Below are 26,641 nucleotides of genomic sequence, written 5' to 3' on the forward strand. Positions count from 1 at the left end.
TTTATTTAATTTTATTTATTTATTTTTTTTGAGACAGAGGCTCACTCTGTTGCCCAGGCTGGAGCACAGTTGCACAATCTCAACTCCCTACAGCCTCTGTCCCCCCAGGTTCAAGTGTTTCTTCTGCCTCAGCCTCCCAAGTAGCTGGGATTACAGGTGCACGCCACCACACTCAGTTAATTTTTGTAGTTTTAATAGAGATGAGGTTTCACCATGTTGGCTAGGCTGGTCTTGAACTCCTGACCTCAGGTGATCCAGCCATCTTGGCCTCCCAAAGTGCTGGGATTACAGGCATGAGCCACTGTGCCTGGTCTACTTATTATTTTTAGGAGTTATTTATATGTTCTGCACGTGAGACCTATGTCAGATATGATGTATTTCAAAATTTTCTCCCAGTATATGTTTTGCATTTTCACACTTATAGTGTGATTTTTGATAAACAGACTCTTAATTTTTAATAAACTCCAATTTCTTTTATGGTTTTTATGTCTTTTATGGTTAGTGTTTTTTGCATTTCTGGTTTAGTAAATCTTTGCTTATCCCCAAATAATATTTTCCTATGTTTTCTCTTAGAAGCTTGCTTTGTTATAAAATTTAGGTCTGTGACTCAGCCTGAATTAATTTTTATGTGAGGTAGGAATTAAAGTCCATTTTTTTTCTATGCCAATTTCTAATTGCTTCAGTACCATTGATGAAAAAGAATGTCATTTATCCACTTAATTATGAGTGCCTTTGTCATAGATAAAAGGACTATATGTGAGGGTCTGTTTCTGAGCTCTCTATTTTATTCCATTGGTCTTTTGTCTATTTTTGTGTTAAAACTATGCTGCCTAATTATTCTTATGTAGTAAATCTTGAAATCAGATTGTTTAAATCCTTCAACTTTGTCTTTAAGGTTTCTTGTGTTTTTTAAGATCCTCTGAATTTCCATATGAATTTTAGAATTAAATTATCAGTTTCCCCAAAAGAAACTGCTAAAATTTTGAAGAATCATATTGAATTTATAGATAAATTTTGGAGATCAATGCCATTTTAACAAACTTGAGCGTCTCAGTTCATGAACATGGGATATAGTTTCATTGACTTAGATCTTTGCTAATTTCTCTTAGTAACGTTTTGTAGTTCTCTGCGTTCTTTTTCACAGAAATTATATCTCTACCTCCCATTTACTCCCAGTAGTGGTAGAAAACTTAATTTTGCCAATTCAGGATAACTCAGTCACTTCCAATGACTTCCAGTCCATAAGCCCTCAGTCCTCATCTGTCCTTGCTGGCCTCTGCTGAGGTGTAGTTTGTCCTTGCTGGTCTCTCAGTGGTGGCCACTGTCCCCGCTCTTATCTGCTGCTCATATTTGTTATAAAGCTATAGTTTCACATAATCCACATTGCACATCTGGCCACTGGCCAGCTCAGGAAACACATGGAGCTTTCTCATGCTTGGACTCATATACTACGTGGGAATGCAGGACTATTGTGTCACCAGGCACAGTCCCCGGCCATCTTTATGTGCGGCTCCATGCTGTCTGGACATGGGACATCTCTAGGGACCTTGTAGTCTTTAATTCCTCTTAATGGACCTGTGGTTTTTGGCCTACACACTTCCTGAGGGATTTGATCAGCAGAGGAGAGAGGGCAGCAACCCCAGCTTGGGGCTAACTTCTCTCTTTTTCTGCCTCTCTCTCCCACAACTCCTCCCCTCGGTTCTGACATGTCTCTAGTCTCCTTTATATGGCAAGAAAACTGGTCCTAAATCTTCAAGTACATTTCCTCCAACTCTGTACTTAATGATCTTCAAATCGAAGCTCTAAATCCTCGATTCTCCCTTCTTGATTGTAAAAGCCAAAGCTTGTTGTACCCCTTATCCCCACTCTGCACTGGCATGATCCTGAGTGAATGCCCCCTTGAATGGCACCTCCCTTGCCCCACCCTCGCTCCAGTGTGTGGTCATAGCACTGAGCCACCTCGTGGATCACCCTTCCTTTGGGAAGACTTCACAGAAGGGGCAACATTTAAATAGGGTCTTAAATGAGGAGTGGGAGTTTGTTGGGTGAAGAAGTGAGTGTGTTGAGGAATGCAGCCCTGCCTTAGTTTTTGGGATGAAGAAATGGAAGGAGGAAAAGGGGCTGGTGGGAAGCACTTAGGTTTGTACTAAGGGGAGACCAAGTGGTGAGAACACGGACTGTGACGTCACATGGAACTAGGTTTGGATCCCAGTTTTGCTCCTAACTAGCTCGGTGGCCTTGGGCATATAAATTAACATCTTTAAGCTTCAGTGTCCTTAGTTGTGGAGTAGGGATATGGATGCATGTTTGTCTGAACTAAGATGGGGACAGAGTAAGTGTAAGGATTATACTACACAGAGCGAGGCACCCAGAGGTGCCCTTTTGTGACAGTGGGACAGTTACCCAGTTCCTCTGATAAACGTGGATGACCCTTGGAAGCCCCTGAGGTTAAAAAGAAAAAGTCATTGCAACAAGACCAGCTCAAAATTTAAGCCACATGGTTTATTTCCTTCTGTGGTGTGGATGAGACAAGCCATCTCATCTACCAGGGCTGGTGAACACCAGGCTGACGTGTCTCCTTGTCCCCTGGAGACGAAGCCCAGGTCCCGTGGTAACCTTCCGTGGTAGCCTTGTCCTTGGGCTGTGGGGGTGGGGAAGGGAGTGCTGAGAGGCACAGGGAGGTCCCGAACTGCCACTGCTATGCCCCTGTCGATGCTGACTGTCATGGCGCCTCAGGAGTGGGCTGGCGCCAGCTCTCCCCTGCAACCTCCCCTACCTTGGGAGATGGTGGTGGGGGCGGGGCCAATGCTGACTTCATATTACAGACAAGGAAGATGAGGGTTTCCAGGAACCGGGGGGACAATGCCTGGCCTAGACCCAGGACCTCAGGGAGCCTGGGGAGCTGGAAGGGCCTGGTGAACCTTATCTGGTTCAGCATTCTAGTTTCCAAATGGGAAATCTGAGGTCCACGGATGTGGCAACAGATGACAAAGGACAGAGCTGATTTTGGGGCCGGGAGAGCTGCGGTCAGGCCACTGCCCTGCTGTGAGGCCTTGGTCTGGTATCTGCACCTCTGTGGAATGCCAGAGTCACACTCTTCCATTCTGGAGGTTTCCCGGCTCTCTGAATTTAATGACCTCCCCGAGGCCTGAGGGTCGGGGGCAGGCCTCGAACCTGAGTCTCCAATGAGGCCAGGATTTCCCCAGTGAGCAGAGAAATGCTTAGATGCACAAGGCGGGTGTCCCCTGGAAGGGTGATGGGGCTCGGGGAGCTGAAGGACGCACACCCCTGACGTCAGCTTGGTGTCTTTTAGAAAGAAACCACTGGGGAAAGTGTGGGAGAGACGTCCCTAGGCATGCTTCACTCAGATGCCGGAGTGTGTGTGGACGTGGTGAGGGAGGGCAGCTGGGATGGGGCTGGCCCCTGATGAACAACGTGGGGGTGGGGAGAGGCTGGGCCCAGAGGGAAAAGGCTGGACTCCACCCACAGGTGCCACATCTGCTACTCAGACGACTCCTTGGGCATATATGCCACATTGTCATAGGCAGGGGGTGGAGAGGCTGCCGGGCTGGGGATGTTGAAGTCTGCGCTGAAGGCGTTTGGCAGGAAGATCACAGGCTGCAAAGAAAACAGCACTGAGCGTCCCGGAGGACGCTGGAGCTTCAGGGTAGTGTCGCAATAGTGCCCCCTTGTGGGTAATCTGAGAACAGCGCCCTGGTACTGAATTCCGCAAATATTTCCAACAACATTTACTGGGGCCAACTATGATCCAGGCATTGGGAGTACAGCAGTGAACAAAACAGACAAAAGTCCCATTTCTCCAGGCGCTAACGTTCTGCTGTTCTTTTTTTTCTTTCTTTTGAGATGGAGTTTCCCTCTTGTTGCCCAGGCTGGAGTGCAATGGCGCGATAGCGGCTCACCGCAACCTCCGCCTCCTGGGTTAAAGCTATTCTCCTGCCTCGGCCTCCCGAGTAGCTGGGATTACAGGCGCCCACCACTATGCCCAGGTAATTTTTTGTATTTTTAGTAGAGACGGGGTTTCACCATGTTGGCCAGGCTGGTCTTGAACCCCTGACCTCAGATGATCCACTCACCTCAGCCTCCCAAAGTGCTGGGATTACAGACGTGAGCCACCGCGCCCGGCTCTGCCGTTCTTTCTCTCCCTACTGCCCTGGCCTGGTTCAGGACTTCGCTCTCTCTTGCCTGCACCAAGGCACCAGCCTCCTTGCAGCTTCCTGGCCTCCAGCCCCTGCTTGTCCACCCTCTCCACCTCCCGGCACTGGACAAAGCCTCTTGATTGATTTCCCCTGAACCAGCTCACTCCCCTGCTCAGACCTTCGATCCCCTCACCCTCAGTGCACCCCATCGTGCACCTGCAAAGAGCACCCCACCCTGTGGCCTGCATTCGCCTGCCCAAGGCAGCCTTTGATCCATCCGGTTTCCCTGCCTTGAACACTCACTCCAGCCCCTTTCTGTCATCACTGTTCTCCGTTCTTTTTGGAAATCAAAGCTTAATTTCCATCTCCATCATGCTGCCCTCCCTGATGCCCCTGTCTCCCATGTGGCCTGGGAACCCCAAAAAGTCCCACTCCTCTGGGTGCAGCACGGCCCCCATGCCACCAGCCCAGGATTTCCGTTCTGCAAGGCTCCCTGCAGGGCTGCACAGAGCAGTGGCCCTGTGGGTGCTGGTGCCACCCAGTTCCACTGGGAGAACAGTCTTGTCTTCACTGACCTGTGAAGACGTCTTTAGTTTTGTTTTGGTTTTAGAGACAGCCTCGCTCTCTCACCCAGGCTGGAGGGCAGTGGTGTGATCATAGCTCACTGCAGCCTCAACCTCCTGGGCTCAAGCGATCCTTCTGTCTCAGCCTCCCAACTAGCTAGGAGTACAGGTGCATACCACCACATCTGGTTAATTAAAAAAAAAATATATATATTTTTTGTAGCAATAGGATCTTTTTATGTTGCCCAGGCTTGTCTCAAACTCCAGGGCTCAAGGGATCCTCACATCTCATTTTTCAAAGTGCTGGGGTTACGGGCATGCATCACCGTGCCCAGCCCAAATACTTCTTTGGGCCGCCTGACATGGATAGGACACCCCTGCTAGCGCTGTCTCTTCATATTGCTTCCCAGAGTGCAGAGGGAGGGGGCTGGAGGCAGAGGGAGGGGCTGGAGGCAGAGGGAGGGGCTGGAGGCAGAGGGAGGGGGCTGGAGGCAGAGGGAGGGGGCTGGAGGCAGAGGGAGGGGGCTGGAGGCAGAGGGAGAGGGCTGGAGGCAGAGGGAGGGGCTGGAGGCAGAGGGAGGGGGCTGGAGGCAGAGGGAGAGGGCTGGAGGCAGAGCGCGCTCCCAGCCAACTGTGTTCCACAGAGGCTCAGGTTTAGTGGACGTGGGGGTGGGGGTACTCACCGCGTTGACCTGGGCGCAGGTGGCTTGGCACCCGAAGTGAGTGGCAATGACTGCGATGAAGAACTCCAGGATGGTGAAGATAGCAAGCACGGCCAGATAACCCCTGTCCACATCCTGGGGACCAAAACCCACAAAAAGGTGAGTCCAGAGTTCTAGAGGAAGGGGGTCCCCCAAGTGAGAACCACTTGCCCAAGGTCACACAGTTAGTTGGGGGCAGAGCTGTGCCTAGAGCCAGTACCCCTGCTGCCAGTCCTGCACCCTCCCCTTCACCCTGCAGGCTGCCTCCTTGCTCCTTCTGATGCCCATCTTGGGGAAGGCTGAGAGGATCCATGGATTCGTGGGGTCTATAGGGACTGGCAGGCCTTGCCAACGTCCTGGCACTGCAAATTCTCACCCCCCTGCCCTCCTGGACATGGCTGCATCATTTTCCAAGTTTTCCTATCCCGGGGACCATCTGACAACGCACCCAGTTAGTAACACCAAAATCCATGAGCAGAATGGCTGTCCCAGCAAAGGCCGCCATAGCGCTGAGGATGTTGGCACCCAGGCTGCTCCTCACCTGCAGAGAGCAGAGAGACAGGAGCAGAGGGAAAAGGCAAAGAGAAGGAGAAAGGGCAGGGGCCGTGGCTCAGCTGCCCAGCCCCCAGCACGCCGCCTCCCACAGCCAAGGAGGCACTGGCCGCACCTCCCTGCACGCAGCTGTGTTCTCATTGACGGCTCTCCTTTTCTATTCTCCTCCCCTGGGACCTCGGGAGGAGGTCTTGTCTCTCTTTCCTTCTCTCGTCTTCTTGGAAGCTGCTAGGGAGAAGGGCAGCACCTCCTTTACAACCTCTCTGGGTGGAGTTTGCAGCCTTCGGCCTATCCTGTACTGTGGCTCCCTCTCCCCCAGGCCCAGCGCCTTGCAGGAGCAGCTGCAGCTGAGGCCTGTTCAGGGGCATGAGTTGGGTGAGGCCCTTTGCTGTGGACGCTGAGGCCTGGTTGGGAGAGAGGCTGAGTTCATTTCCATGAGGTCCCAGGAAGTGGCTGGTGGAGTGAGGCACGCACTGCAGACACTGGTGGGGAACCAGGCAGGGGAGACAGGAGAGGCAGGAGCTGAAGGTCTGAAGTCTGGGTGGGCTGAGAGGCCTGGGACTCCAGGGTCTGAAGAGCGTGCAGGAAGTGACTCCCGGGGTGGTCCAGGCAGTCACCCAGGCATCCCCATGCAGCCAGAACCTGACGGTCTCATGACCCATAGCTGGAGCCTTCTGGTTAAACTGCCCCAGGATTAAAGGGGGAAACACTCGTGGGTGAACTGGGGACTCTAGGACCTCTTCAGGTTTAAAGACTCCTGATTCTTCTTTTTAAATGGCAATCAGGAGGTCATTGAGATCAGAACAGCCTCACAAGAAATCCATTCATTGATTAAGCCAAAAGCTTTTATTGAGCACCTACTGCATGCCAGGCACTATGCAAAGTGCTGTGAGTCCAGGAGAGAGTAAGTCAGGTCTTGTCGTCCTGAAGCTCATGGCCTGGGGGACCCTGAGTTTGGTCCGGAGAGTCCTCCCTTCTAGTCCCGCCCCTCCACAATCCATTCTCTGCCCCGCACCTGGGATACCTCAAGTAAGGAAACAGGGCAAGGAATCCCCTGCTGAAGGCTCCGTGGTCTCTCGTTGTCCTTAAAATAAATCCTGAACTTCGCATTTAGGCTTTGAGTCACCTCCTCGGCCTCTCCCTCTCGGCCCACCCCTTGCCTGTGATGGTCCCGCACTCCGGTCCCCCGTCCAGAGCCCATGGCATTTCCTGGCTGGGCTCTTCCGTGGTTGTCCTCCTCTGAACTGTTCCGTGACCCCTGCTCAGGGACCCCAGACTGTCCCAGCTGAGCTTAGAATTATCCTGCCTGCTTCCTTTCAGCACTTTTCGTGCTTGGCAACTGCCTTCTTTGTGAGTGTGCTTTATGGGCGTCTTACCAGGCACTGAAAGGTAAGTGCCACGGCCTTCGCTGCGGTGTTCATGATCTTCACTGCTGTGTTCTCTGAGCCTGACATAAAGCTCACGCCCTCCTGTTCAAAGCCTCCGTCAGCTCCCAGCGCCTGCAGGAGGCACCAAGCCTTCCACGATCCAGCCCCATCATGGGATTAAATCTCTCCGTCTAATTTCTTTCCACTTTCCTTCCCCTACCTTTGCTTTCATTGGACGGAGCCATGCGTGTTTTCAGCGGCGACCCCGCCCACGCCCCTCCGTGCATTCTCCAGCTTTCCCTGTGGCATTTCTAAGTCCTCTCTGCTCAGCAAGGCCCAGCAGGACTCTTACAGGAGATCTTCTAGCATCTTTCCTTTCTCGGAATGACCATGAGCATGTGATCCGTGGACCTCACTTTCCACTCCGGCTTGTGTATTGAGAGTATCCCTGTCTTCTTCTCCTGTACATGACTGGTCTGCGTCTGGTCTGCCTGGGTGGTGCTCCTCCCTTGGCCTTTAGCGGGTTCCCCGGAAGTGCTGGGGAATGAGCTGAAGGAGTGAGTGGATGGGAGGGGCAGGGTAGAGTGAGATTTAGCCGTGGCCTCATCCCCGCCCCTGGGTCCCCCTGTTCAGACTCACCAGGCAGCTGGCGTGGTTCTTCTCGGCTGCCACTGAGAGGGATCCGGAGATGATGAACTGTGTGGGGACAGGGGACCCAGTGAGGCCTCATCCAGGACCCCGGGCAGGGCACACCCTGCTTGGGATCTGTTGGGAGGTGCCAGGGAGAGAGAACAGCCTCCTGATGCCACTTTCTCTGCCAGGCAGGCACCTTGGGGTCCCTCAGTAGGGGTGTCCCCTGTCCAGGGAACTGGGGCTGTGGCTTACAAGGTGAGTGTTTTCATTGACGCCATATCATCAGGGCCTTGTGGGGAAGGCATTGTTCCTTCAAACACTCACTCATCAAACATTTACTGAGTGAGGCGGAATGTGGTGGCTCACGCCTGTAATCCCAGCAGTTTGGGAGGCCGAGGCAGGAGGATCACTTCAAGTCAGGAGTTTGAGAACAGCCTGGCCAACATGATGAAACTCCAGTCTCTACTAAAAATACAAAAATGAGCTGGGCATAGTGGCGCGCACCTGTAATCCCAGCTACTCAGGAGGCTGAGGAGCAAGAATCACTTGAACCTGGGAGGCAGAGGTTGCAGTGAGCTGAGATCACGCCACTGCACTCCCGCCTGGGGGGCAGAGTGAGACTCTGTCTCAAAACAAAAAACAAAAAAATCAAACATTTTCTGAGTGGCAGTTATGTGCCAGGAACATAACAGAGTTGAATAAGGCAGACCAGATCTCTGCCCTTATGGAGCTTACATTCTAACTGGGGAAGACTGACACTTAGCAAACAGTGAAGAAAGTACAGACAGTGGTGTTAAGAGCTGTGATGAAGTCATAGCACTCACTGGGGCTACTCGAGGTTGGATCAGGGTTGTCTCTGTGAACTGGGATGACAACAGCCGGGCATGAAGCTGCCCATAAGGATAGCCCAGGAACCTGCATCATGGCACCTATGTACTTGGCAGTCGCCTGACACACTGAGATGGGGCTGGCCCTGCATCTGCTGAGCTGAGAGGGTGGAGCTGAGCAGTGCCACCTCACTCTGGGCCTGCAACTTAGCAGGTCTGCAATTTGCAGGTGGCACTCGGCTGCCATGCTGGGGAGACCACAGGGTCAGCGGGGCGTGGAGGAGGCCCTGCGGGGACATGGAGACAGAGGACCAGAAGGGAGTCACTACAGGTCTCCAGTAGGTGTAGACCCACATGCTGGCCATGGGGGTGGGAAGAAGGGGACACACTCAGGCTGCGCTCTGGGGGACGAGCCAGCGGGACCTGCCGCTGGAGTGGATGTGCAGCAGGGAAAGAAAACACTCTAGGATGACCCTTAGGATTTGCTTTGGCAGTTGGATGGCTGGAGGTGCCATTTGCTGAGATGAGGAGATGATAGGAGTAATAGGGTTGGAGATAAGCCTATGGCAGGAATCAAGAGTTTCATTTTGATATACTGAGTTGTCAAGAGGACAGCTGGATTTAGAATCCACCTCTCTGGGCTAGAGACAGGCACCATGTCTTATTGATGAGGAAGTCAAGCCTCAGAGACAGGCAGTGACTTGCCCAGGTTCATACAGAGAAGGAGGCCTGGCTGCACGCGCATGCCTGCTGGCTGCCTCTTTCCTTCTGGACCAAGTCTTCCCCCATCCTGGAATTCTGGGAATTTTCAACTAAGGACTCCTTTGAGCCTCCAAGAAAAGCTATGAGCCTGCTTTCTAGAAAAATGCACATAATACCTCTGTACTTTCAGGGGTCCCCAGATGTCAGCGATGTGAAGATCCAACACAACGATTAAATGCTGGAGCTCACACATGTCCTGCTAGGAACTCCTGACCCTGATGTCTCCTGAGATCGAAAATCAAGTTTTTGCTTTTGTTCCTTCCCCCATTTTTGAAGCTTTACTGGGCATATTTGTGATAAAGTTCGGTGGAATGGGGCTCAGAGGGGAAAGTGACCCGTTTGTTTCTTCCTGTTGTGATGTCTCCCCATGGACTCTCACGATTGCAAAATTTTCCTCCACCTTCAGGTCACTACGGACTTTTCAAAGGGCCAGAGCTTGTCCCCAAGCATGGCCAGGTGACCATCCTGATCTGGTTGTGATATGTCAGCCACTTTGTCCTCCCTGAACCCCATTCTGGTGGATTCTGTGCTCTTGCTGGAGGCAGCCTGGGCAGGGGAAGAAAGTCGCTGTGCTTTGGTTCTGGAACCAACACTCACGCAATGGAGACCCCCTTTATGCAAATCTCTGGCTTTCTCTCCAAAAAGGGAATCACTCAACAGTCTCCATTTGGTACAGAAGTTTAGGGTTAGTAATCCACTCACCATGCACATTATCTCTTGATGTCCTCTGCAAATCTATGGGGTAGGCAGGGCCAGATCTATGAGCCCAAGTTTTAGATGAGGAAGTTGAATCTTGAGATTCAGCAACATGCCCGAGGGACTCCACCTTAACGTGCGGTGGAGCTGAGACTCAGACCCCGCTGGTCTGACCCTGAGGCCTGTGCTTCCTTGGGGTGGCTGGAGGCTCTGGTGATGTGTTGATGGGGGTGCAAACACCAGGGTTCACTGCAAACACTCAAGTGCCCTTTAATGTTGGCAATGACAAGGACTCACCTGCCTGTTGTCCGGCAGGGGTGAGTGGCCAGTTTGGCCAGACGGAGGTCAAAGGAATGGGCTCAGGGGCTTCAGTGCTGGTTGGACTCCCAGGGGACGGCGGGGCTCATGGAGGGCTGGGACCCAGCTCAGGGAGCTAGAGGGTTTCTGCAGGAGGGGTTTAGATGTGGGGTGAGGCTTAGGATCTGGGTAGTATGGGTGGTTTGGACCCAGCCCTGATGACCGCCATCCTTTTTTTTTTTTTTTTTCTTTTTGAGATGGAGTCTTGCTCTGTTGCCCAGGCTGGAGTGCAGTGGCAAGATCTCAGTTCACTGCAACCTCCCCCTCCCGGGTTAAAGTGATTCTCCTGCCTCAGCCTCCCAAGTAGCTGGGATTACAGGCGTGCACCACCATGCCTGGCTAATTTTTGTATTTTTAGTAGAGACGGGGTTTCACCATGTTAGTCAGGCTGATCTCCAACTCCTGACCTCAAGTGATCTGGCGGGCCTCCCAAAGTGCTGGGATTACAGGCATGAGCCACCGTGCCCCGGCCTTTCCGGTCCTTTTTGGCAGCTTCTCTGGCTGTTTGCTGGGAGCTTTTCATCCGCAGGAGTGGGGTCAGGCTCAGGTTTATGGTGAGGGTTTGGGGGAAGGAGTTAGATTTAGACTAGTTCTTCTAGGAAGTGCTTCCAGGCCCCCACCTAGGAGAGGCTGTGCCCAGGAGGATGGTGGGGGTGGGCTCATGGGGGAGACGTGAGCCTGGGCAGCATCCCCCCTACCCTCCCTCTCCATGGCCCCAGCACTCACACAGGCTCCTCCCCAGAAGGGGACACCGCCCTCGATGAAGAACATGCCCACATGCCCGCGGCGAACCATGAGCAGCACGCTGCCAAAGCCCAGGTAGATGAGGCCCACGAGGATCTGCACCGTCTGCGGGAAGCCCCAGGCTCAGTGCTGCGGGCCCTGTTCCACACCGCCCCCTGCCGGCCCCGCCCTCCTCTAGCTTGTTGGCGACTGGGAAAGAAACTCAGATCCTGTTCTTTAGAGGCGACATTATTACAGCAACCAATAAAGACACTTTTAAGGAGAAAGCTAGTTCCCCGCAGCCTACCGGACCCACAAAGCCCAGCTCTCAGCCGGCCTGCCTCCTGCTTTCTGCTCTGATCCGTGGATCTCAAGCATCGCCGTGTCGCTATACCTGGCTTTCTTAGGACCCCATTCGATGAGCCAACATTCCCTGCACCGCATGCCTCACCTTGCCCATCCTCATTCCCCAGCACCCCCTCAGCCTGCAGCGAGCACCTTCTCCTAACAGCATCTTTCTATTTCGGTGTCCATCACTGATCGCCCCAGCCCTGCCTCTCAGCCTGCTGAAATCTCCACTGGGATTTTTTTTTTTTTTTTTTTCCCCTCTAAGAGTTGGTTTACCAGCATCCTACTAGTCTATGCTCAGAGGTGGGATGGTCTTCCCAAGTGTGAGCTTCTAGTAAGGTCTGCCACATAGCAGAAAGATTGCAATGCTTTGGGTGACTATTGAATTCTGGAACTGAGTGGAAAGAGATGTTGAAGACCACTGGAATCCAGCCCTGGGAGCCCAGGAGCCCCTCCCGGCTCCAGGACTTCCACGGGGACTCCAGTGACCAGTACTCACCACTACCCAAACCAGCATGGTCCTTTTATGTCAGTTCTGACTGGGAAGAACTAGAATTGTCATCTCAGCGTCACGTGGAATACATATTTCTTTCTAACATGAGTGCCAAGAATTTGGATATCCATGGGCATGAGCCCCTGATTCTTCAGTTTCTTTTTCTCTTCAGCGACCTGTCTTTCATCTTTTCAGTGTCCTCACAGGGCACAGCATGGCATGGCGTCCAAGGCGCCAGCGTGGCTCCCCTTCCTGGTAGACCTTTCCCCTGCGGGTAGCCCACCACAGTCACTGCCATTACGCCTTGGGAAACACCCGCTGCCGCTTATTGAATGCCTGTCAATGCTAAGCACTGTGCTGGGGGTTTTACAGATGTGGTCTCACTTAATCCTAATGAGAAGAGGTAGGTTATTACTATCATTATTGTTATTTTTGAGGAGTTTCGCTCTTGTTGCCCAGGCTGGAGTGCAATGGCACAATCTTGGCTCACCGCAACCTCTGCCTCCCAGGTTCAAGTGATTCTCCAGCCTCTTGAGTAGTGGGGACGACAGGCGCCTGCCACTGCTCCTGGCTAATTTTTGTATTTTTAGTAGAAACGGGATGTCGCCATGTTGGCCAGGCTGGTCTCAAACTCCTGACCTCAGGTGATTCACCCACTTCGGCCTCCCAAAGTGCTGGGATTACAGGCGTGAGCCACCGTGCCCGGCCAGAGGTAGGTTATTATTATCCTAATTTTGGAGATGAGGAAACTGAGGCTCAGAGATGTTCAGTAACTTGCCCGAAGCGTCCCAGCTACGAGGCGGCAGGCCAGCTAAGTCTGCAGTGGTATTCTCAGTGGGTGGCATTCCATAACTCTTATTTCTATTTTCCACTTTTTTGTGCTTTTCAGCAGTTTGTCTCATCAATATATATTTTTTTTTTTGGAGGGGGAGAGCACTGGTCCCCAGGGTCTGCTTTGGTTTAGAAATTTCAGCAATTGTTGATCCCCTCTTTGTCCACTGTCTCCATGGGCCACAAGTCAGGGGCTGTGCGGTCCTTGGTGTCTGTGCCCCCAGTCCAGTACCGCCCCTCCACCGCACCAATGGACGTGGTGCAGCTATTAGGGTAGAATTCCAGCATGTTTGAGCCAGAGGTCCTGGATGCCACAAAGCAGAGGCGTTGAAAACAGAACTTTAGGGCCAGCCATCCTTAGTTTGCAGGATGCCATTTATCAGCTATGTGGCCTTGGGCAAATGACTTAGTCTTAAGAAACCTCAGTTTCCTAATCTGTCCAATAGGACCAATGATCCCCTTCTTACAAGGTGGTGCTGAGAATCTGGCGAGACGATGCATGCAAAGTCCCCAGCACAGTACGTGCACCTCTGAGAGACGCTTCATAAGCAAGAGCTGTTATCATCTTCACTTTCATTATCATCACCATTGCTTAATCTATGCTTTCATCTTCCACCTGGAGAAACTGAGGCCAAGGAACAGACTGAAGAATCTACATATGTGTGTGTATAATTAAAATAGCAGGAGGCCATTAGCCTGTCTCCATAATTTGACTTCCTACATAACGAACTGCAACCCAACCAGATGCACTGAAACCTAACTTAGGAGTATATTTTTGTAACAAATAGCTGGGTTTCAGCTAATGACAAACAGCTTCAGCCAACTGATCAGACCGTGCCCAAATAAGGCAAACGCCTCATGACATCATGCCCAAATAAGGCAGACACCTAGCTGTAGCCGATGGGGAGATTTCTCCACTTCACTTCTGTGTTTGCCCTATAAGAGCTTATTGCTCACACAGCTGGATGGAACTCTCTGAACCTCTTCTGGTTTTGAGTGCTGCCAGATTGCTGAATTATTCTTAGTTCACATAAACTCTGTTAAATTTAATTTGTTTAAAGCTTTTCTGTTTCTTTTTCTTTTTTCTTTTTTTTTTTTTGAGACGGAGTCTCACTCTGTCGCCCAGGCTGGAGTGTTGTAGCACGATCTCAGCTCACTGCAACCACCGCCCCTCGGGTTCAAGCAATTCTCCTGCCTCAGCCTCCTGTGCCTACAGTGCCTGTAGCTGGGATTACAGGCACGCGGCTCCACGCCTGGCTAACTTTTGTATTTCTAGTAGAGACGGGGTTTCACCATGTTGGCCAGGATGGTCTTGATCTCCTGACTTTGTGATCTGCCCACCTCAGCCTCCCAAAATGCTGGGATTACAGGCGTGAGCCACTGCGCCTGGCCTAAAGTTTTTCTTTGTAACAGTACATGTATACATATACACGTGCAAATGTGTGTATGTATCTTTCTATCTCTATCCGATATTTTATGCCTTCAGTATTTTATCGAGACCAATAGCTCAAGGCCATCTGAGATTGAAATCCTTCATGCACTGTCAGCTTTGTCAGGGCTGACTTTCATCTACCACGTTCGCTCCATCTCATCTCCCCCTTTCCTTTGCTCATTACGTTCCAGCTATGTCAAGCTTCCACTTCTTCCTTTAACAGCCACACTCATTCCCAAGGCCTTTGCACCTGCTGTTCTCTCTACCTGGTGAACCCTCCCTCTCCAACCCCTCCACCAGCTATTCCCTTGGCTGGCTTCAATCTAACAGCCAGTTTTGGCTTAAATGTCATCTCCCTGGAGAGAAGTTTCTGTCTACCCTCGCTAGTATTCCCCTTAGTCCTAGTCATCCTTTTCAACCGTACTTTTCTCTTTGGAGGTTTCTGAGTCATTTCTTTACTGGTTTACTCTCTGCGGGCTTTATGCGGGAAGGGTGCTTGTCTACCTGGTGCATGGTTGAATCTTGGAGTCACTACTAAGTATTTGCTAACTGCCTTTTCCCCTCTCCAAAACATGCATGAATGTTCCGGTGCTGGGATACTCACTACCTGCCTCAGGTTGTGCAGAGAGGCTGTTCTTACCCCTAAAACTTTGGGCTCTCCTGTCAGGAATGTCTCCTCTGGCTGTAAGTCAGGTGGCTGTGTGGCCCTTGGTGTCTGTGCCCCCAGCGGTGGCTCCTCAAACTGCATAATCCCTGGAGGTTGGCACATGGATGTGGGCAGAATGGCTGGAGGTGGGCGGAGGCCACTGGCATTGCTTGGCGGGATGACGACAAACACCCCATTGCTGGTGGGAGCTGTAGACATCGTGCTCAGAGAGCCTGGAAAACAGAGGCTGGGGAGATAACAATGGTAATGATGATTGTTCCACATGTGCATAAAGCTTTTCAGTTGATAAGCAGCATGCCCACCTGCCCTTGCTTACTGCAGCCCTGTGAGGATGGCCCCAAATGTTCTTATCAAAGCTGGGGAAGCTGAGACTCAGAGAAGCGAAGGATGTCTGAGGTCAACGGCCTCTAGGTGGGGTAAGACTGAGACTTGAATTCCAGTCTCTCTGGTTTCACAGGCCCTTCTCTTAATCTCCGAGCTATATTATGTGGAAAGCTCCTCTTGGAGGAGTGTATATTTAAATGCCCTTCTTTTCCCAGAAAGGGCAAGTGACTTACCTAAGGACACACAGCTAGTGCTAGGTAGAGCTTAGCTAGAGCACTGGTTTCTTCCCCTAGACCAGGACGCACCGCCACTTCCTGCCTCTCAGCTCATGACTATTGAGCTAGTATCAATAATTCCCCTGGGTGTGGGAACTTCCCACCTGCTGTGGGAAGGTTTCTATTTGGCCACCCAAGCAATTACCATTGATGTAGCCAAGATATGTGTAGATATGGAACTTTATGCAGAGCTTATAGCTTGCAGTGAACGCCAAGAATGAGTTCTTAGACAGTTCCAGCTGAGCGGGGCTTGGTGGGGAAGCAGCTCGTCTGAGAGAGTCCACCCCAGCATCTGTCCGCCAAGTATTTACTGAAAGAGCTTGTCAAACCACAAACATCCACTCGATGGCTTTTTGAGGGTCATGAGACACCTGTGGACTTGGAAAAGCACTCAAACTGCCTTCTTAGGAGGCTGTTTTCAGCGTTCCTTATTACACACCTCAATCCTTGTCCTGTTTTTAGGGGCAAGGAGTTACATTCTCATGCACAAATAACATACACACAGTGCCTCAGTATTTTTCTGTGCCCCGGCCTCAAATGCCATGTACATAAGCTTGGATATGTTGCTGTGCACCCTCAACATCTCCCCCGTCTTTAATTTTTAGAGTGTGTTGGTTATTTAACGAGAGGTAAGCTTTTACTGCTTTTTCTTGGTTACAGATGCGCTGAGTGGCAGCACAGAGCCATTTGTACATACCTAGCAAACAAATATAAGAAAGAATAAGTATAGCGGCCATTACCCAAATGCGTATGTTTAACCCAGATAACTAAGTGTTTGGGTTTAACTATTGAAAGCCTTTTTGTAATTGTTGAAGGGTATTTGTTTATAATTGCTGCGGCCATTTTTTAAGTTGCTTTTTAAATTTACACTTAAGAGTGGAGATTTGAGAAGACGAATGGTTGTGATAAGCCTCTTGTGGCTGTTTTCACTCTCTCCCAAGCATATTGGGAGCTATTATACGGCAGAGGTGTGACATAAATAGAATTATATTGCCAGTTACAATATAAATTTTGATGGGTAATGAATGCCTGCTGCTGATCTCCCAGCCATTCAACAGTGGCTCTAAGAGCCTCCGGGCGAGACAGAGTAGTTTTATGAATATTTACCTGTTTCTGAAATGTGGTTCACCACTGAAGCTGTATGAATAGGTTTTGTTAGAAAAATAGCTGCAGTAGCAGCAGTTGCTAATATAATAATAGCTGAGACTAAAAAAAGCAATTAAAGTGGCCAGAAGTGTTTTTTTTCTGAGTATGAGACGGTGCTTTTCTAAATAGCTACAGGGTCAAATCTCTTTCCCAGCTCCAGGTTAAATTTATGGGCAGCCAAAATTCTGCATGCCATTTTAAGATCATGACATAGGTTATATTTAACGATGTAACATTTCGATGAGACAGGCATGCAGCATACCAACTACTGGAAGAGACTTTAGTACTATAAAAGGATGGATTCTGCTCTATGTTAGGAATACCTCGCCCAAACAAAAGTGTATAAGGGTGCGTAGTACAAGTCATAACTGTGTCAGTAACATTATTATGGAAAGAGAGGGGATAGTTGCCACCACTAGTAATATACTCACCATGTGAGAAAACCCGTTCAAAAAAAGGAAGTCCTAATCTCCAAATGTGGGTATGAGCAGGGCTTAAAGCTTGTTTCTTTTAGGGGGCATCCATTGACCTCTTGTCCAAGAAGTATCATTAGATGACAAAGGCGGGTCAGCATCCCACCATGAAATAACATTAAAAATAGGGAGACTTAGAACATGACTCCAGTAAACATGCTCTTGGGCTGATCCCACTTGGCAAAGGACAAGAATTACCAGCCACCCCAACATCTACGTCTGTCTTACTTTCTCAGAAGTTTTCCCAATTACTGCCAGATACATAAGAAACTGATTCCCTGCAGTTACAGAGGCTTCTATGGCGGCAAGCCTGATAGTTGCCTGTTGATCCATATTCTTTAGCTGTCCCCAGGTAATGTCAGGTGCCTTCTGAGTCATCATCATCATTGTTGGTTGATTCTCCAACGACAGGTCCTGTTCTCAAGAAGAGGGCCCCATAGTCCCCCTTTTTTGTTTATTAAGACATACTTTAAGAGTTTGATGACCAGTTGAGTTATAGAGAATCCCAGTCTTGCACTGTATGTTGATGTTATTGCCAAAGTTGTAATGCATAGCCAAAGTGAGCACTAAGATAGCAGGGGCCATGATCAGTTTTAGAGTTTGTGGAAGGCCTAGAGTCATAATAGATTCAAACAAATGAGCCATTGCACCTTTAGTTTTTTTCTCCGGCCTAGGGGGTAGCATGTGTTAGGCCTATATAAGTGTCCACAGTAATGTGGAGAGGTTTAAAATGTCCAAAGGGTGTATACTGAGTAACATCAGTTTGCCAGGTAGCATTAGGCACCAGACCTCGTGGGTTGCCACCAAGCCCTAAGGAAAAAGGGGGCAGAGAATGCCGTTGGCAATCAGGATAAGTTTTAATAATCATGTGAGCTTGAGCAAGTGTTAAGTGAAACTGTTGTTTAAGACTGCATGCATTCTGATGAAAAAAACCAGCATGATCAGCTTGAACTCACAAAAAAGCAGGAGAGTTTGCAAACCACATCTGTGTTTGTACCAGAGCATTAGCTCGAGCATTAGCTGATAACGGACCAGGTAGGCCAGGATAAGAGTGAATATATGTGATGTAAAGAAGGTGATGATCGAAGTCCCTCCACTCCTGTTGGTATTTCTTGTCTAGTGGAGACAAGAGACTGAGAAAAGAAATAAGACACAAAGTATAGAGAAAGAACAGTGGGCCCAGGGGACCGGCACACTCAGCATGCGAGGACCTGCACCGGCACCAGTCTCTGAGTTCCCTCAGTATTTATTGATTACTATTTTCACTATCTCGGCACAGGGAGTGTGGCGGGAGAACAGGGTGAACAGGGTGATGGTGGGGATAAGGTCAGCAGGAAAACATGTGAGTAAAGGAATCTGCGTCATAAATAAGTTCAAGGGAAGGTACTGTGCCCGGATGTGCAGGTAGGCTAGATTTACGTTTCTCCTTACCCAAACATCTCAGTTAGTAAAGAGCAACAGAGCAGTATTGCTGCCAGCATGTCTCGTCTCCAGCCACAGGGCGGGTTTCTCCTATCTCAGAATAGAACGAATAGTCGGCTTTACACCGAGACGTTCCATTCCCAGGGACACGCGGGAAACAGAGGCCTTCCTCTTAATCTCAACCGCAAAGAGGCCTTCCTCTTTCACTAACCCTCCTCAGCACAGACCCTTTATGGGTGTCGAGCTAGGGGACGGTAAGGTCTTTCCATTCCCATGAGGCCATATCTCAGGCTGTCTCAGTGGGGGGAAGCCTTGGGCAATACCCAGGCTTTCTTGGGCAGAGGTCCCTGAGGCTTTCCACAGCGCATCGTGTCCCTGGTTAACAGAGAATGGAGAATGGCGATGACTTTTACCCAGCATACTGTCTGCAAACACATTGTTAACAAGGCACATCCTGCACAGCCCTGAATCCCTTAAACCTTGATTCAATACAGCACACGTTTCTGTGAGCACAGGGTTGGGGCTAAAGTTACAGGTTAATGGCATCTCAAAGCATAACAGTTTTTATTTGTACAGCTCAAAATGGAGTTTCTTTTGTCTTCATTTTCTACGTAGACACAGTAACAGTCTGATCTATCTTTCTTTTTCCCACAATGATGGGCACAGAGGAGCTCTTACACTGCAAGAAATGAAGGTAGTAGGGGTTCATTAGTAATGCCCTTCACATGTGCAAGATCTAAATGAGTAATACTACACACCACATAAGTGGAATCACTAACTATATTTATGTCTTGGGAAGGAAAATTTGTAAGGCCAATATCAGGGCACCTAACTCTGCCTGTTGCGTAGTTTTAAAATGTTCCTGGATTTTGTGCTGCCATTTCTGTGTGGCATCTTGCCACACTATAGCTGCTCTTCCAGTTTTTCCTAAACCATCTGTTAAGACAGTAGTGGCATGAAGCAAGGGCTCAGAAACAACAATAGATACAAATTTAACAGGCACAGTTTGTAAGAAGTTCAGGAGCTTAGAGGCTGGTAAATGGAAGCTGATATTACCAATAAAGCCAGCTACGGTGACTTGCCAGTCAAGATCACAAGCTAGAAGAGTATGAAATTGTTTTTTGCTTAGAGGTAGGAAAACAGTAGCAGGGTTATTTTTGCCATATGCCTGGTTAGGCCACAATTATAATATGTGGCTCCGGTCATCACTGCAGCAAAAGTTTGAGTCAGATGAGTTGTAGTGCCTATATTTTGGTATACTTTAATAAACACACTGATTTCAGTGGCAGTGGCTTAGACTGGAGTTATTGCTGTCTGACAATCCTATGTGCATTTTCAAAAGCCAATTGTAACATAAGAAGTTTGGTAGCTTTAGGATGGGGTACCTGTTTTTCAATGGCTGCTTGCAATCGGTTGATAATTTAATGTATGTTTCTGTGGCACCCCGTTTAACTGTTAAAAAGGAACCCTGGGATTGTCTTATAGTTTTTTTTTTTTTTTTAATGTTTGTATTGCTAGCTGTGAGCATTGAGGAAATAAATGGCCATCTGCTTGAGCCTGAGCCTGGGCTGAAGCAAAAGGCCCTGTTCCCGATAGTACCTCAAGTTGTATTGGGATATTATTATCCAGATTTTGCAAGGACTGCTGCATGGCTAACTCACTGTACTCGCTCCCCCACACGGTATATTCTGCAGCTGAAACCAAAACTTTCACCCAAGTTTTCCAATCATGTGGAGTCATCTTATAGCCATTTCCCAGAGCCTCAATCATCCCCTGCGTAAAGGATGAATGTACACTGTTTTCACGGATACTTTCCTTTAACTTTTTTTTATTTTTTGAGACGGAGTCTCGCTCCTCCCAGCCTGGAGTGCAGTGGCCGGATCTCGGCTCACCGCAAGCTCCGCCTCCCGGGTTCCCGCCATTCTCCTGCCTCAGCCTCCCGAGTAGCTGGGACGACAGGCGCCCACCACCTCGCCCGGCTAGTTTTTTGTATTTTTTAGTAGAGACGGGGTTTCACCGTGTTAGCCAGGATGGTCTCGATCTCCTGACCTCGTGATCCGCCCGTCTCGGCCTCCAAAAGTGCTGGGATTACAGGCTTGAGCCACCGCGCCCGGCCACCTTTAACTCTTTAAAGACAGTAAAAGGCAAACTGTCATGCCGTCTCCTTTTGTTTTGAACAATAACAGGGAACGCGCCAAAAAGCGCCTGAGTCTGCCGTCCTAAGTCCCTCTTGGAGGCACCCCTCTACTGAGGAAGTTTGACGAGTAGTCGGCGTTGAGGACACGGCCACCCGACCACATAGGTATTCACTGACTGGAGGTCTTATCCAAGAACCATCTCTTGGGCAGCCTCCAGTCTCCTCAAGGGGGATGGGAGGCACCATTGCCTGAACGGGGCCAATGAATGCAGGTCCCTTTAAGGGTGGAGGAAAGGAGGGCAATGGCTTTTCTATAGGTGGAGGAAAAGGCTCCCGTCCGTGCTCATCACTAGAAAAAAATATCCTCCTTGTGCCCTACGGAAGGGAATGAAGTAGAGAGAGGATCCACCCTGCCCTCGGCCGCCTCCCGCTGTTCTGATTCCTGTTCTTCCTTCTCCTTTAAACCTCCTGAATTCCCTTCAGGCAGAGAAGATGGGCAGTCTGACCCACCGCAATCTGGCAGATAAAGAGGATACAACATCCAGTGTACCAGGTGGTCCAGGTGGTCAAAATAGTAACCTTAGTAAAATGACCTTGCTCATATCCTCTTTTCAGGCAGTGACCTACCTGCTCCCGTAACTCTCTAAGGTTCCTTGATCAGGAAACCAAGGGCATTCCTGCCGAATTAAAATCACAGGCGTGTGTAGAGCTCCAGGCTCTACAGTGCACTGGTTAGCCTTAAGTAGCTGTTGCACTGTTTTTAAAAAAATACTTACTTTCTGTTCTTTGGTCATTTCTTGACCCATGATAACCCAACCCCTGATATTTCACGCGTGGGTCCCATCCTCCTGATGGGAGTCAGGACTGTCCCTTACCGGGATTCCCCGAAAATGGATGAGTTTTCCTCCTTCACGCGTAACTTCAAGGCGATCACGTCGGTGTCAGCACTTTCAGAGCTTATAGCTTGCAGTGAACGCCAAGAATGGGTTCTTAGACAATTTCAGCTGAACGGGGCTGGGGGCGGGGTGGGGGCAGCTCTTCTGAGAGAGTCTGCCCCAGGATCCCTCCGCCAAGTGTTTATTGAAAGGGCTTGTTAAAACACAAACATCCGGCCGGGCGTAGTGGCTCACGCCTGTAATCCCAGCACTTTGGGAGGCCGAGGTGGGCGGATCACAAGGTCAGGAGATCGAGACCATGGTGAAACCCCGTCTCTACTAAAAATAGAAAAAATTAGCCGGGCGCAGGGGCGGGCGCCTGTAGTCCCAGCTACTCGGGAGGCTGAGGCAGGAGAATGGCGTGAACCCGGGAGGCGGAGCTTGCAGTGAGCCGAGATCGCGCCACTGCACTCCAGCCTGGGCGACAGAGCGAGACTCCGTCTCAAAAAAAAAAAAAAAAAAAAAACACAAACATCCACTAGACGGCTTTTTGAGGTGGGCTCATGAGACACCTGTGGCCTTGTAAGAGCACTCAAACTGCATTCTTGGGGGGCCGTTTTCAGCGTTCCTTATTACACACTTCACTCCTTGTCCTGTTTTTAAGGCCAAGGAGTTACATTCTCATGCTCAAATAACATGCACACAGTGCCTCGTATTTTTCCATGTCCCGACCTCAAATGCCATGTACATAAGCTTGACTGTGTTGCCATGCACCCCAACACTTTAGGTGTGGCTGGCCTGGGCAAACACTTTGGGAAAAAACACCCATTACCCAGGTGTCAGGAGACGAGCTTACCAGGAAACAACAGAGTGGTGAATCTGCCAGATTTTACAATGAAATCGAAAACAGTCATCCTTCTTGTTGGCATGGGTGGGTGAGGAGTTTAGCAGTTCAGTGTAGGGGTCTGAGATGGAAGCCAGGGTTTGAATTCTGGCTCCTCTGGTTACTGTGAGGCATGGGAGCAAGAGGGTCACCCCTCTGCCTCAGTTTCCTTACCTGTGAAATGGGGATAATACCACTGGTACCAATCTCACAGGGTTTAGTGTAAACTAGACTGAAAGAACACACACCAACTTGATAAAATCCATCCCTTACAACGTGACTTGTTATAACATGATGCGGCTGAGATGTTTTGTTAAATATAACATATCTAAGTCAGTGACTTACAATGGACCGTGGATGTGCATTGCTTCCCAGTGCTCTGACAGCTACTGTGCATGTTTGGGAGAGCGCCAGCTTGCAGATTGTGCAGCAGATTCTCTGTGGCTCTGCAAGCGCTCTTGGCTGATAAGGGCTCAGCCTCACTGTTCTGTGTTCAAAATACGTGTGTCTTTCGGGAAGCCTCTGTGCCATTTATTTTGTGGTAGGTCTGACCTATATTGGTTGACAAAGTGGGCAAGGGACAGCGTTGGTTCCAATGCAGAGGAACAGAGGGAAAAGGACACAGAGGCTCTTGAGCAAGGTTTTCAGTGACTGGAGGCACCTCCAAGGAGGTGGTTGAGAAAACACAGGATAAAAATCTGCTGGCATTAGATGGGTGCCATCTAATGGATAGGATAAAGGGGTGGGGGAAGCCATTTGACATTTTTCAGGGATTACTAGCATGGCTCCCTTCAGCCTAGGAGGTGTGACCAACACGTGAAGGTCAGAGTAGATCTCCGGAGGGATTATGCTGTGACTTCCCAAATAGCACCGTCTCCATTGGGTCTCGCATTTCCAGGATCTGACACTAACCTGATTATTAGTAGACACGAAAACTACTCAGAGCAAAGTTGGCAAACTTTTTCTGTCAAGAATCAGATAGAAATATTTAGGGCTTTGGGGAACCATATAACTTTGGTTGCAACCACGTGACTCTTCCACTGTAGTGCAAAGCAGACATAGGCAATACATACCCAAACGGGTGTGACTGTGTTCCAATAAAACTTTATTTATGCCTGGGTGCAGTGGCTCATGCCTGTAATCCCAGCACTTTGGCAGGCTGAGGTGGGCAGATTGCTTGAGCTCAGGAGTTTGAGACCAGCTTGGGCAACATGGTGAAACCTCGTCCCTACCAAAAAAAAAAAAAACAAAAAAAAACAAAAAAAATAGCCAGGTGTGGTGGCACATGCATGTCCCAGCTACTTGTGAGGCTGAGGTGGGAGGATCTCTTGAGCCCCAGAGGTCAAGGTTGCAGGGAGCTGAGACTGTGCCCCTGAACTCCAGCTTGAGTGACAGAGCGAGACTTTGTCTCAAACAAAACAAAACAAAAACTTATTTAAGAAACAGATGGTGAGCCAGGTCTGAACTGCAGGCTGTAGTTTGCCAACCCCATTCTTAGAACACTGCCTGGCACATAGTAAACTCTCAGTAAATTTTAGCTATTGCTTCAACTGTGTGTCTCAACCTCCAGAACTATGAGGCGTAAATTTGTGTTCTTTATAAATTGCCCAGTCTCAGGTGTTCTGTTATAGCAGCACAAAATGGACGTATTTGGAAAGACTACATAGCTTCTAAGGACATTGCTAAAGATTGCCTAGCCTAGTTGTTTATTTTGATTATTTGCTGTGAATTTGGGCAAAATGTGAAATGGCACTGAGCTACTCTATGTTTCCATAAAATAAAGATACTGAAGGCTGTTCACTATGCCTCAGTTTATTGCGAGGGTCAAAAATGGATGAGAAAGTCCTTGGAAATTGGCGAGGTGCTGTGGATGTGTCGGGGCTCACTTCTGGGTGAGGGTTTCAAGATGATGTTGCTAATGATCCTACCTCATCGCTCACCTCTCTGGAAAGTTCTTTTTTTTTTTGTTTTGAGACAGAGTCTCGCTCTGTCACCCAGGTTGGAGTGCAATGGTACAATCTTGGCTCACTATAACCACCACCTCCCAGGTTCAAGCAATTCTCCTATATTAGCCTCCCAAGTAGCTGGGACTATAGGCATCACCAACACGTCCAGCTAATTTTTGTATTTTCAGTAGAGACAGGATTTGGCCATGTTGGGCAGGCTGGTCTTGAACTCTTGACCTCAGGTGATCCACCCACCTTGGCCTCCAAAAGTGCTGGGATTACAGGTGTAAGCCACCACACCTGGACCTCTCTGTAACTTTCTAAATCAATTCACAGTGATAGAGCCCCACACTGTTTCTGTACTGGTGCCAGGTTAATAAGAGCTTATCATAAACATTTTTTGAGGACTTACTCCTTTCTAGGCACTTCAAATAAGTTATTTCTTATACTCACAATGGTCCTTTGATAATTCCTGTAAGTTTGTTTTACAGATGTGATCACCTCAGTTCAGGGCAGTGAAAGGACTTGCTCAAGGTGACATGGCCATGAAATGGCTGGGCTGGGATTCAAATCCAAGTTTGGCCATCCCCAAAGTCTGCACCTGTGCTGCCTATTGCCACCTCCAGTGCCAGACACAACTGTTATCTCCCCATTGTTCCAGCCATTACATTCTAGGTGCCTTCAAGTTTGGCAGGGCCATGTGACGTGTTTTGGTTAAACCAATGGGAGTGGAAGTAAACGCATAGCTTCTGGGTGGAGCATTTAGGTGTCAGCGTGTGACTCTGCAGGACTCTTTTTCCCTTTGTCACAGTGACTATCAGTGTTACAGGCAGAGGCTGCCTTATTCATCTGGGTCCCTGCGTGAGCAGAGCCCCCAGGAGACAGAACAGAAGGAAGAAATAAACCTTCGTTGTGTTAAGCCACTGGGCTGTTTGTTATAGCAGCATAGCTTTGTTTCTCCTGATTGTTATATTTTCCAGGAATGAACACATACAGGAGTGAAACACAAAGTTCATGCCCTCAAAGGACTTAGAGTTTAGTAGGCGGAGCAAGAGAAGTTTGCAATTCAGTCCGACAAACAATTGTTGAGTGTTTACTATGAGCACCAAGTTCCGGGGCTGGGAATGCAAGAATGAATTAAGGCTAGATGTCCTGCTCTCAGAGACTAGCAAGGGAGAGGAGGCTTGGTGTGGGGAGGGAGAAGTGCTCCTGATTGTGGAACTCAGGGATATCATCAGGGAGAACGTGGACCCGAAACAAGGGTCCTCAGCCTGCTCCCCTGCTGTCCCCATCTCCCTTGCCCCACACTCCTTCTGTTTCCTTTTTCTCTCTTCTTCAATCTCTTCCTCCTCCCCCACCTTCTGTGGTTTGAATGTGTCCTCTCCAAAATTCATGTTGAAACTTAATCTCCATCATGATGGCATTAGGAGGTGGGGCCTTCTGGAAAATGGTTAAGTCATGAGGGCTCTGCCTTATGAATAGATTCATGCTTTATAAAAGGGAGAGAGGGAACTAGCTTAGGTCTTTTTGCCCTTATACCTTCCACCATGTGAAGACACAGCATTTGTCCCCCACGGAAGATGCCGCAACAAGGCGCCACCTAGGAAGTAAGTGAGCAATGGGGCTGTCACCAGACACAAAACCTGCTGGCACCTTGATCTTGGATGTCTCAGCCTCTGGAGCTGTGAGGCATACATTTCTGATCTTTATAAATTACCCAGTATTCTGTGATAGCAGCACAGAATGGACATATCTGAGGAGACGCTACAGTTTCTGAGGACATTGCTAAAGATCGCCTTGGCTGGGAGTCCATGAACACTGGACAAGAGAGACAGACGGCAGAACGATGAAGAATTTGGGGTGGGGGGGCCCACCCTGCCCACAGGTCTTTCCCTTCCTCAGATGTAATAATGAATATTTACAGCCCACTTCTCGCTCTAAGGGAGAGGCAGGCATGGATTATTAAGTGTGATTTAGAGATAAGAAAACAGAAGTTCAGAGAGGACGAGTATTTTCCTTCCAGTTGCACAGCACCTCAGTGGCAGAACTGG

At 49.4% G+C, this 26,641-nt stretch overlaps 1 protein-coding gene and 1 long non-coding RNA gene across 2 annotated transcripts in view; one reads left to right on the forward strand and one right to left on the reverse strand.

Annotated features, from left to right (window-relative positions):
* The window catches only part of LOC105464638 (uncharacterized), a 31,923-nt gene extending 26,412 nt beyond the window's left edge, over positions 1-5,511 (forward strand). Inside the window, exons 3-4 of the long non-coding RNA XR_011610537.1 lie at positions 3,865-4,007; positions 5,423-5,511. This is a non-coding gene — a long non-coding RNA (uncharacterized lncRNA). The remainder of the gene's footprint in view (positions 1-3,864; positions 4,008-5,422) is intronic.
* Positions 2,482-21,895, reverse strand: LOC105464636 (membrane spanning 4-domains A15). The gene is given in 8 exon segments (XM_011712670.3): positions 2,482-3,526; positions 3,529-3,618; positions 5,404-5,517; positions 5,870-5,962; positions 7,980-8,036; positions 11,342-11,464; positions 15,083-15,335; positions 21,762-21,895. Coding segments are annotated over 7 exon segments (723 nt in total). The 5' UTR covers positions 15,308-15,335; positions 21,762-21,895; the 3' UTR covers positions 2,482-3,505.
* Positions 21,896-26,641: the final 4,746 nt, after the last annotated feature.

Source organism: Macaca nemestrina, chromosome 12, assembly GCF_043159975.1.
Source record: "Macaca nemestrina isolate mMacNem1 chromosome 12, mMacNem.hap1, whole genome shotgun sequence".
Classification (NCBI taxonomy): Eukaryota; Metazoa; Chordata; class Mammalia; order Primates; family Cercopithecidae; genus Macaca; species Macaca nemestrina.